At 39.1% G+C, this 12,481-nt stretch overlaps 1 protein-coding gene across 1 annotated transcript; it reads left to right on the forward strand.

The window, feature by feature from the left end:
- The first annotated feature begins 5,774 nt into the window (after positions 1–5,774).
- On the forward strand, positions 5,775–12,481 carry LOC142409734 (photoreceptor outer segment membrane glycoprotein 2). Its single transcript, XM_075501499.1, has 3 exons — positions 5,775–6,437; positions 10,495–10,741; positions 12,215–12,481. Exons 1-3 carry the CDS (start codon positions 5,857–5,859, stop codon positions 12,479–12,481), a joined length of 1,095 nt encoding a protein of 364 aa, XP_075357614.1. The 5' UTR covers positions 5,775–5,856.

Below are 12,481 nucleotides of genomic sequence, written 5' to 3' on the forward strand. Positions count from 1 at the left end.
GATTCAGTTCTGGTACTAACATCACCTCTAACTTCATCAAGCATTGCTCCAGACTCAGCTTGTTGCCATAACTGTTGCTAGTTCAACCCAGCTATGTCCATCCCACAGATTGCTACATGCTGGGCTCAGAAACGCCAGAGGACATTTTTGCTTCTGCAAAAATGCTTTTGCTTTTTTGCTTTTTTTTGCTTTTGCTTTTGCTTCTGGCTTGGGATAAAGCTTTTTTGCTTTTTTGCTTTTTTTTTGCTTTTGCTTTTGCTTCTGGCTTGGGATAAAGCTTTTAAGACTCTAGGACAGAGGTTTCTACTAGATTGTTCTTGAACCTGGAAAGCTTCCCAAACCAGAATCTACTGTGAGTCATACAGGATGATCCAATTGCTCTTGGTTACTTGAATTCCTTTCTTGGACACAGTCACAGTCAATACACAGAGGACAGACAATTCCATCCAAAGTAACAAAATACTGAAAAGGCACATATTAGTGAATGTAAACGATGATTGCCTAAGACAGATTTTCCCTTCCCACAGAAGCACAAAGTTTCATTATTCTCATTCTTCTCTGTCTTGGAGCCATATTTATTGTTAAGAACAAATTAAGAACAAAAAAAGACATTAGCAGGTACTGAAGAACAGTCTGTTGCTTACTAGCCCAAACCTCTGGGGCGTAAAAAGGTAAAAGAAGTTACTATAAATCCATTTTGTTAGTGAGATCTCAGTTCACACTCAGTTAATTGGCCTGTTTTTCAGGATTTAACCTGATGGCATAAGAACCTTGAAATAAATCGCTTAGCTACGATTAGAGATGAAAGAGAGATTAGCATGGGCAGGAGAGTTGAAGTCTTTTTCTCCATCTCCATTGGTGAGTCAGTGTAAAGACAGAACTACACAGACATCAGGAAATCAGTACTTCACTCCTCCTCAGGATGCCTGAGCCAGGTATTTTCTCCCCTGTACTCAGCAAGTTACCAGTTTTGAGACCTTGTTCAGTCCTCTGAAGCAGGTTAGTGGTTTCTTTTACAACAGGTCACAGATAGGAATGTGCGTTTAGCTAAAAGGCAGACTTGAGTGAAACTGGTGAGATAAGATGTGGTTTGTTTATGACAAAATTGCAAGCCACATTTCTTTGGACAATTTGCATCTAATAAGTAAATTTTATAAACAAATAAATAGCTGTGCTATGTCTTGTTCTATGTACTTAGGGGAATTTGATAACAAAGGAACAGGTAAGTGGCATCTTGAAAGCAAAAGGCTACAGTATGCTGAAGGAAGCTGTGTTTGAAGTAAGTTAGACAATGAAATCTTGAGAACAGTATCAATAATATGGAAGAGATTTCCACATTTATTGGACTGCTTCTGTTGAAAGAAATGTTTCCCCCTTTACAAAATCAAATCCAGCTTCCTCTCCCATAGCTGGGGAAAAAATGTCTGTGTGCATATGCTTCATAACTCTGGAGTGGCTCATGTGCAATGGTGAGGTGTGTTTCTAAGAAACTTGATAGCGATGTGAGTTCCGCTGAACTACTAGGAGCGTTTGTGGTTTTACAGCAGCCCACTGGCAAATATAATTTGGAGAAGAAAAGATACATATTGCAGAGCAAGACAATGACACTTTTAGCTCGTAACTGCACTTCAGTTCTTTCAGCTGGAAGAAATTTCTTCCTGGTGCTCAAAAAATGTTACTACAGGGCAGTACGCACGTTGCAATACATCTTATGCTAATAAATATATTCAATACTTCATTAAACAGTTAGGGAAATAATAATGTTATGGTATACTTACAAAATTCATTATCCTGGGAAGAGGGTCTTCTCATTACCTAAAATTCAGTGAACTGTTAGCACAGGAAAAAATAATCTCAAGAGAAATATCCATGTGTTTCAAATATCCAATATTCTGCCAAGTGTTTCCTGTAGACTAATTTGTCAGGAACAGAGTAGGTAAGTTGCTCTTCTGTCCTAGACTTGATGCACTCAAAGTTTCACCAGAAGCCCAGTTGTCCCAAAGGTGCTTTGTGCAATCCCCGGTATATCAGTGACAGCCAGGGTCAGTCAAGGAGTGGTCACTGCACTACACCAACCAGTCGTTGCCCCCCTTTCCTCTGGCAGTATGGCTCATATGAAATAGCAGATCTTGTACTGCTGGAGGACTGCGGCATGGGTACTTCTGTTAGATGAATGTGAACATTCCGTGAAATCTGGTCTTACAACAATACTAAAATGGCACCAAGGAAGCTGGAAATACCATATGAGAATTACTGGAGGCAAGGACTTACTAAGAGAGTTGCTCTTGCACATAAATTTTTCATTTTTTTTAACTTTAGGCATCTGAAAACGGGGGAGGGAGCTGTATCAGAATAGCTACACAGATTGAATGTATCCCTGCTCATGGAATTCAGCTCCAGATTTCTTTATGGCTAGAATATGACAGAAAGTCTTAAATTTACTTCTTCCAAAATCAGCAATGCCTCTTGAGTAGATGAATTTTAAGTAAAGATAGAACTGTTTACAACTTTTGTTCAAATGTTAAAGCAAAAGATGTTTGGCAAGTAGGGTGTTCTCAGTGAGACTGTAACTATATGTGTGCCTAACAATTGAGAGGCATTTTGCAAGTACATACATGTATTTCACAGAAATGAACAGTGAGTGATGCGTTCACATACACTGGCCATTGAACGTGAATTGCTTATCAGCAGCTAGGAAATTTCACAACAGATTCTCTCTGTTGTGAGCTCGGTGACCTGAGTATTGGGGGCAAATAAACCTATTTGCAGCAGCCATCTACAGCTATTTAAGTTCAAGTCATGAACTGCTTAACTGGTGAAGCAATCAAAGATACTGTCTCCAGGCTTAGCAGACAGGCTGTCAGCTGAATTCATATGGAGGCTTAATTCTGTGCCAGCAGAGCATGATCCTTTTAAATGAGGTCTGAAGGATACCGTAGAAGAATGGTGTGGAGAAAGTGTTGTCATTTTATAAATGACTGTTCTCTGGACTTGTTTGTAAAGAGGTGTCTACTAATAATCAGTATTTCATCATGACAATCGATATGATTATCACAATATGATCACAATCAATATTCAACCATAACTGGTAATCAGCCTTAACAATCATTAAAATTAGGACCCTGTTTTTAAAGTCAGAGAGCTGCTGGCCTCAACACCTTTGGAAATAAGACCGGTAAGGAAAAATACTTCGCATTTTGCACACTATTCTGTGTATTGTACAAAAGATGCACAGAGATGAGTAGTTTTGAGGAGAATTATTTTCCTCTCTAAAGGCAGGAGAAAATAAATGCAACGTGAATGAATTAGAGCTCACAGGCATTAAAATGTTTTACTGTTCAAATGCATGAAGCTATCTAAACCATATCCTAATATGAATGGAACAACCTATTCCTTGCTTGTACAAATAGAATTGATTCCTTCCGACATATACAGGTGAAGACACTGGGATACCATTACCTTTTTAAACTGTACTTTACAACAATCTGCTTACCCAATGTTAAGCTTCATTGCAGCTGTGGATCCTTTAGTGGGTAGGTGTAGCCCTACTTCTCTACAGCTTGTCTGCAGGTAGTTTTCATGCTGTTTTAGCTGATACCAGTTTGATTCAGATGAAGTAAAGTAGTAGAGCCCACTAGCTTAAAAACAATTATACATGAATAAAGCTGCTTATACTTCTGTATTTCCCCAAATTTACAGGATTATGTTTTACTGTTTATAAATGCCATTGTATTAGTGGAATTGGGTGACTGTATAATCATATAAATACGTAGCTGTATAGTATAAAATCGCTCTAATGAAGATTACTGAATTAGTACAACACCATGCTCAGAGCAGGTTTTGTGGAGAGGAAAGAAAGAAGCGCTCCATATATCTTGCACGTGTTGAGGAAAGGCAATCACAAAGCATCGGAAGCACTGAAAAAGGGTAAAAGTTCATGGTTTGATCCTGAGGTACCGCAGCATAGTTCTACATCCACATCACGTACACAGAAAACACATTGTCTCCAGCTCTACCAGGTTTTAGATCTCGGACATTATTCGCTGCTTTCTGCCTGTGATTGTGATATAACTGGAGAGGTGCAAAGAAGTTATTAGTAGTGTTGCAGAGAAGCAAGGTTAAAAGTGCCGGGGAAAGACGGTTATCTTTTCTTAGATCCGCTAATAGCTGGCGAAAAGAAGACAGACCTTGAGGCACAGAAGTCCTCCTTCAGCTGTGAAACTCTGAAATATCAGATTTGAAACTCAGGGCAGGGGTGGGAAGTCTCTCTGAATATATTTTATGCCCATCATTGCAATCTTTGGAGAGAAAAATAAAAGTCTGTAGATCACATGGGAAAGTTATTAAAGGACTGTTAATAACATGAGAGCAGGTCTATCAAAACCAAGCTAAAAATATACAAGATATAAATTACTAAACACATGAGTAGTTTCCTGTCATTTTTCAAATAGTTCCCCTTCAAAAAAATATTGTGGGGTCCCTTGGGGCTGCAGAGTCTTCTTCAGATGGGAGAGTGGAAGCAGTTCCAATGGGCTGTGAAGAAGTCAAGGTTATTGCAGAAAGTGCAACCAGGAATGAAGTTTAGGATTCTGACTGGAATATGGGGGACTCAGAAAGAAAACCAGTCTACAGGTGGTAGGAGGGTTGGAATAAGGCGTGATTGTCACAGTTCTCAGGACAAAGCGAAAGAACAAGCAACTGTAGCTGCAGGAGCAGAAGTTAACACAGTAATGGTGATTCCCCAAGGATTAAATAGGCTTCATTTAATACATTATGCTATTCCAAAACCTGTTTTTTAATAAGAACTTTCAGAAAGGAAGGAAGGGCAATCAGGTAGAGAAAGAAATAGAGCACCTTAAACTGCTGGGGTTTTTTCTTAAGATGTGAAGATGTTCTGGTTTTTTCTGTAGGGTGATATTTTACTTCACATGAAAATGGTAGTGCTTTTATGCCAGACCAAGTGCAAAAATGCTGTGGAGGATGGTTTGTTCACCAGTAACATATTCAGGTCATAGAACTTAAAATCTAATAAAATGCTGGTAATATTTTCTAGAGAACCAACACAGTCATTGATAGTTTAACTATTTGTTGAACGTGTTTTGCGTGTGGATAACCACAGTCAGTTCCTCCTTCACTTTTTGCCAGAGTGATCGTATCTTAGTAGTATAAGTGTAGGAATAAGACTTTTTGCTAGCAAAATCATGTTTTACTGCATATAATGAATGAAATGCCTAAAATCACCTATAGGATACTGTGTTTCTGATGCTATTTTCATGTTTTTTTCCATATGGAAAAAAGGCTTATGTGATTATGCTGTATATATGTGCTTGTTTGTCCTACTTAGCAACTTTTGAATGCAAATCTGACCATGACACAGTAATCTAAGAATTATAAATTCCTAGAATCATCAAGAAAATATGGGCAATGAGTAGAAAGGAAGGGCACCATGAGTCTCCTGGAGGGAAAGACAGCAGATCAGCTCACTTCTAGACATCAGAAAATATGCACAGAAAATTACTCTCAAGTAAAAAATCCATAGGAATCCAGAGTTCATTGATTCTTCTGTTCACTTATTTTTAATGGCTCCAGTTGGTCCTTAGAATTATTTTCTTAAGCTATTTGCACTGTATGAAATTTAAGCAATGAATTTCACTGGGGCACTCCCTTGGCAGGTCTCAGAGTGCGTGAGGCTGTACAGGAAGTTTTCTGTAGTCTCTATAAATACCCAGTCAAACAGACAGTAATCTCTCTCTCTCTGTCTTCCTCAGATGTCTACTGCATGCCTTGGATACATGCTCCTAATCAGCTTACGAGCTTTCCTTGACCTACGCTTCTCTTCCTAATGCTGATCTGACTATGGCTGTCCTCAAAGTAAAATTCACCAAAACTAAGAGGGACAAATTGGCTCAGATCTTATGGGTCCTCAACTGGGTTTCTGTAGTGAGCGGGATCATTCTCTTCAGTCTTGGCCTCTTTCTGAAAATAGAGATCAAGAAGCGCAACGAAGTGATGGCAAAAGGGAATGTTAACTCTGTCCCAAACATGCTGATCTCTGTAGGAGTCATAGCATGTATCATCAACTTTCTGGGTGGCAAAATCTGCTATGACTGCTCAGATGCCAACAAGTTCTCTCGATGGAAACTAGTTATGCTCCCATACATTGTATGTACCTTCTGTTTCACCTTCTGCATCCTGGTGGGTGCTCTCATGTGCTATACCATGAGGAACGAGCTGGAGGAGTCTCTCTATCTGGGATTGAGGGATGCTATTAAGTTCTATAAGGACACGGACATACCTGGACGATGTTTCTTAAAGAAAACAGTGGATATGTTACAAATTGGATTCCAATGCTGTGGAAACAATGGCTTTAGAGACTGGTTTGAAATTCAGTGGGTGTCTGCTCGTTATCTGAATATGGCTTCCAAGGAAGTTCTGGAGTAAGTATTTACTAGTCATAACAAAAAATTCTAGGAAAAAGCCTTATTCAAGAAGAATTTGTATTAAACAGAAAGTAAGTAACAGTAGTGTCAACAGATCTTGAGATGCATTGACATTAAAGAGAATATGGCGAAACTGTTTGTTCTCTGCCATCAGCCAAAAATTCTGGCAGTGTTTTTCCTCCTTATTAAAACAGCATCTTGTGGCTAGAAGGCTTCTCTCAAAGGTCATTCTAAATAACTCTCCTAATGGGTGTAACTCAAGAAGAGATAACATTTCTTTGGTCATAGGCATTTTCAGAAATACCCTCGTAGTTTAACTAATGTAGTAACCTTTAGTGGATAATAGTGGGAATAACACTTTGTCTAGACCATATGCTCCCTCTAAAAACAAAAATACTGAAGTACTCAAGCCAAAAAGCATCCTTCTGTTTATATTTAATCATTCTGGGGTTCTAGCATACACCTCACAAGGGCAAGTCGATACTAATTTCTGCTGGACCTTTGTCTCAATCAAAAAAACTGTAGAATGACCATGTTACTCAGAAAATATGCTAACTACATGCACAAAGTTGCCTTTTGCTAACTTTTTAGGAATGCTAAGCAAAGCAAAGATGTATCTTTCCTTTTTTAATGTGCGAATTAGCTACCTCAATTTCAATTATAGTGAGCTGATGATGGAAAGAAAAAAGGAATGTACTATCAATACATTGCACAGTCAATCCTAAACACTGAAAGATCTTTCTCCTTCAAGATATTAGACTTTGCAAATCCAGGTTCAAATCTATATGTTCATATGTGAGAAACCAGCAACACCACATACACTGCACAAAAAAAGGAGAAAAACCCTTGAAATTTGGGGGGTTGGGGGGGATGGGGGGTGTTGGTGCTTCTCATGATGTAGCAATTGTGAAGTTATATGCTCAAAAAGAAGAGTCTGGTAATTCTTATAGACAATAGAAAAGGTAACAAAATTTTTTAAAAAGTAGGCAATCCAATATGTAATAATTCTTCTAAAGCTGAAAAAAAGTCTTCACTGATGAGAGCAAAGTAGCTATATATTCCTGGGAAAGACAAACACAGACAGCTTGACTGGCATTTTGTCAAGTGTTCTGTTTTGTTGAACTCAAAAATCAGTGACAATACATCCAGATGAAGGGAGGCCAAAGGTCTTATTTTCACAGAATTTGCAGCTTGAAACTGTCATTATAGCAAAGCATATATACAGAGCTGCAAATATACCAGAGGACAGGACCTAGGAGAATACGGACAAGAGGGCATCAGCATGTAGAAGGCAGTTGGCTGTGGAAATAAAACAAGCTTTAGAACAAGCGTTCTCGAGAGAGAAGTTGGAAAGCAACAGTGACACAAAGCAGACTGACCCAAGAGGTGTTTTAAATCCTGGTTCTACACTGAAAAGTGACATGACAACAAAGATGGCCCACAGGAATTTAAGAGTAGTATCTTATTGTGAGGACAAAAGTAAAATATACTGCCTTTTATTTCTGTAAGACACGCAAAACCAGAAATGTTTTACCCATGGTCTTAGCTAAACTCCGTTTTCTTCTGCAGGGTCACCTGTGCTTTGCCATTATTTTGAAAATACACTGTCTGGTAATTTTTGCCCCATGTAGGCAGAGGATGCCAGTGAAATGCGTGTCAGGGAAGTAATTCCACCTTGATTGCTAGAATCCAAGTTGGTGCTGTATAACCAAATGATACTATGATTTCCAAAAATCTGGTAGTGAAACATTTGATATGAAATCGTTAGAAGCAAAGTCCACTTGGTAATGTTCAGAAAGGATGGAGAAGGAACCAAATATTTTTCTTGGTTTCACCTTGTACTGTATGTCAATTAGTACTTGGTAGATTAAGAGGCAAAGCAGTTGAGAACTGACATACTGTCAACTCACGTTTAACCTTTGCAAAACTGAACTTTTCAGCTTCCTTCATAATCCTCTTCCCTCCCCTCTCTTCTATATCTCCAATGCCAACACCACAATGTGACAAGAAATGAGAGAATCAATGGGAACAGTAGGAGGGTGAGGCAGGTTACAGTGGTACAATCCTATCATTGCCTGGGTTGGGTAAAAATCATCTCTTCATAGTCTCAAAAGCAAGTTTTGCTTTACAATACCACAACAACTCTGAATTGCAACAACAAATAGCAGAGAATGTCTCACTCCCTCAGCTCTGTTACTGAGGTCTTCCCTTCTAACAGTACCAAGATACATTATTCTTTAATTTGCCACTCACAGAGGAAACACGATGGCAGGGGGATGTAACCCACGTCTGGAAACTGCTATTGTTGGCAGTAGAAAGAAGATTCCTCTTTATAGCATGTGTCAGGAAGAAAAAAATAATTAAATTGATGCTTGGGATCAAAAGAAAAGCTTAAGACCTAGTTTAAGAGATTATATTTTAACCATTTTAGATGCTGTACTATATTTGGGTCATGTCACTGAAGCATCCAGGGCATTTTGCTGGCCCAGGTAAAAGCTTCCCTTTCACAATGTGCTGCCCTTCCTCTCCTCCCTCTGTGAGGTTTCTTTTCTCCTCCAGCATTTGAGCCTTCCTTTTTGTACCTCTCTGGCTCCCTTCCTTGTTTCCCTCCCAAGTGAGTGGTTTTGCCTACGTCCGTTACACTGCTCGCACACTTCAGTCTGGTTTTAGTGGGTTATTTGGGTTCTTTTGCATTGGTTTTGTTCTCTTGCCGTTACCAGGAATACGATGGCCACAAAGTGAAGAGCTAGACTTTAAAATGGGGAGGAATTCATGTCTAACCCACTCTTAGGTGGGAAATGGCAGATGAACTTCCTGACTAACTTGGAAAGATCTTTGAGGATGATATTTTTGACAGAACGTTAAACAAAACAAAACACACCACCACCACCCCAAAAAAAAGAAAAAAAAAAAAAAGGAGGTTGTATTTAGCAGGCCCACAGCAAAAAAATGAGGCAATTATTCAGCCATCCCAGCACAGCCACAAATACTGAGCTTCCTAGCAGCTTATGTTTCTTTTGAAGGATAAGTTTAGTCCCAAAATGCCGGAAGAACACTGGACTGCAGAGTTTCTGCTTCTTCTGTTCACCTGATGAGCTTCTTGTGATGACTTCCTTCCCTTTAATTTAGATCATCTGTAGTGGAACAGGAAAATATGATTTGTAAACATTAATAAATGAGGATAAGTTTTGGAAAATATTAAAAATTCTACTAGTAGCAAATGGTGAAAGGTGGATATCTAAGAGAAAAGTTGTCTTTCATGTATTCTGGCTCCCTAACAAAGGCTAAAGGGCGTGGGCTTCATTAAAACAGGCCATGCTTCTCACCTGTGGGGCTGGCTCAGGAAATAAGCCTTTTGCAATGAGCATGAAAATAGATATGTGATTAGATTCAAAAGTAATAGATTCAATTATAAAAAAATTATAAAAATAAAGGAATTATTTAAAAAAATTTAAAATTATAAAAATAAAGAAATAGATTCAAAAGTTACAAAAAGTATAGTTACAAGAACTAGAAACTGCCTTGTGAATTAGTCTGAAAACACGTGCTGAACCAGCCATTGCACATGGGTACAATGATGGAATGCCAGCTGACAGCTTCCACTGGTTCCTGTGGCATGCAAAGTTGTTCTTGTATTAGGTTCTCTCTTAAGGAATGCTTGTGTTGAAAATCAATCCAGAAGTAGTGAAACACAGGATTTCTAGGGCCATAACTTCCATTAGTGTTCCACCAAGATAAACAAGTTCAGAAATTGTCTTTAGTATTTTCAGCACAAAGATATCTAAAAAGGCAACATCGCCGTGAACATTGAATCCACATCTTGCACGCGCAGTACCAAGAACCACGTGAGACAGTGTGCCGATACCACGCTTAAGAAATACAGCAAATGAAAAATTTAGTTTTCCTGCAGTAAACAACTTTTCCAGTTGGAAATATATTCCCATTTCCTGCCTACCTCGCAGCAGACTTGCATTACATCCTTTTATAAAAATCACAGACACTATCTGCTGCTGCTACCAGATTCGTAATGCCCAAACTTTCTGTCCTGTTGCAGCCGTCTAAAGAGCAACGTTGATGGAAAGTTCTTGGTGGACGGAGTACCCTTCAGCTGCTGCAACCCAAGCTCCCCACGGCCCTGCATCCAGTACCAGCTGACAAACAACAGTGCTCACTACAACTACGATTTTCTGACAGAGGAGCTCAATATCTGGGTGAAGGGGTGCAGAGAGGCCCTGCTGGATTACTACACAGCTCTTATGAGATCCATTGGTATTGCAGCATTGCTTATTTGGTTGTTTGAGGTAAGTCTCATGAAAACGGTCTGTGCCAGATTAATCAGAGACTTCCTGCTCTCTAGGATGGGAAACAACTATGCTGTCGCATACGAGAAGTGCCTCAGTATGCAATATAAAGTCCACGAGCACTTCAAGAACGTCGCAGGACTTCCTTTAGTACAGACAAGTTTCTCAAAGTCCCCAGAGCAGAAGCAAATCTCATTGAAGATGGGAACTATTAGAAATTATATATATAATTCTGTATATTTACAGAGCTTTTTCAATAGACTATGGCATATTCCTTCCCTGAAGCATTTACGAGATCAGATACAGGATGATACATGCAGTGACACAACTGCAAGGAAATTAGGTGAGAAGGTCTGAGGATTGTTTCAGGTCAGTTTTAACAAAGAATATACAAAATGTGAGCAGGCCTTTGGCTGAATACATTAATTTTATTTAAAGTAAAAATTGAGCATAATTATTAATATCTCAAAGCCTCCTTCTTGCATTACATAGCTTGACCATATAGACAGTACTTGCAAACATGGCATGCCTTTTTAGATGTAGATTAGACTGCTTATTATGCAGTCAAAATAAGCATATCACAGGCAAGCGTATACACCTGCAAAGATGCAGTCTTCCTGCTGGCGTCTGTAAAGAAAGTTGTCTGGATGTGGTCATCCGAAGGTGAAGGACCCCCCAGTGGTATAGGCTAAAATATGGTTTTCTTCCCTTTTTAATAAGTTTTAGTTTTCTGATTATTGCTCTATTGCATAAATATTAGCACCGTAATTAAAATAGTTCACAACAGACCTCAAGCAGTGCTAGATGGGGCGGCGGTGCCAGAAACAACAGGCCTTTGGCAGCACATGAAAAAGCGGTGAGCCGGCTCTCTGTGCTCCCTTAAATGCTGACAAGCTGGGCACGCTGATCTCAATTCCAACAGAACTATGAAAGTGGGGCTTTTTCCTGAACTTACACTTGAGCCTCTACTACAGGCCATCCTTCTTAATTTTAATGCATTGGCATGTAGGACACATATGGCTTACATATGAATGATTAAACTCCTTGGAAGAAATACCGATTTAATCAAGGTCAGTGGAAAAAAAATCCACAGAAATTAACAGACTACAATTGAAATTTTTTTCCTGGTGACTGATGGTTCCATTAATTGATCATCCGTTCTACATCAATTAGTTGTAGTCTCTGAGGCTGCAGTGTTCCCAAGTAATTCTAGGTATTTATGTGCTAATAACATGCAAGTGGGAATGCTACCTGAAGAATGGAGAGAGAATCAATCAATCTCTCCCTGGTATTTTTCTTTCTAAAAAATGTCATTAATTGGGAGAGTGGTTAGATATATTGCTGGGATAAAGAATTTGTCTGCTTTACTCCGTATTAATTATTAGACCTGTAAATGCACAAGTCAAAAAGCTGACTTAGTGGTGGGACTGAGGCTGTAATTTAAACTCTCTGTTTAACCATTGTTTCTTACAGCTCTCTGTACTTATTGGTGTCCGGTACCTACAAACAGCAATGAAGAATGTCATTCTGCTAGGAGATTTGGAGGGTGAATCAGATGGTTGGTTACTAGAAAACAGCTTTGTGGAAACTGCCAAATACAACATCAGTATCATTAAGAACCTCGGCAAAGCCAATCAGATCTCCAGTGTCTCAGGCATGAATGACCCCAACATTGACGTTCAACACACAAACTGTGGCAAAACCAATGTTACAACAAAATCTATCCCAGCAGCTAGCTAG

The sequence above is a fragment of the Mycteria americana genome, chromosome 5 (assembly GCF_035582795.1).
Source record: "Mycteria americana isolate JAX WOST 10 ecotype Jacksonville Zoo and Gardens chromosome 5, USCA_MyAme_1.0, whole genome shotgun sequence".
Lineage (NCBI taxonomy): Eukaryota > Metazoa > Chordata > Aves > Ciconiiformes > Ciconiidae > Mycteria > Mycteria americana.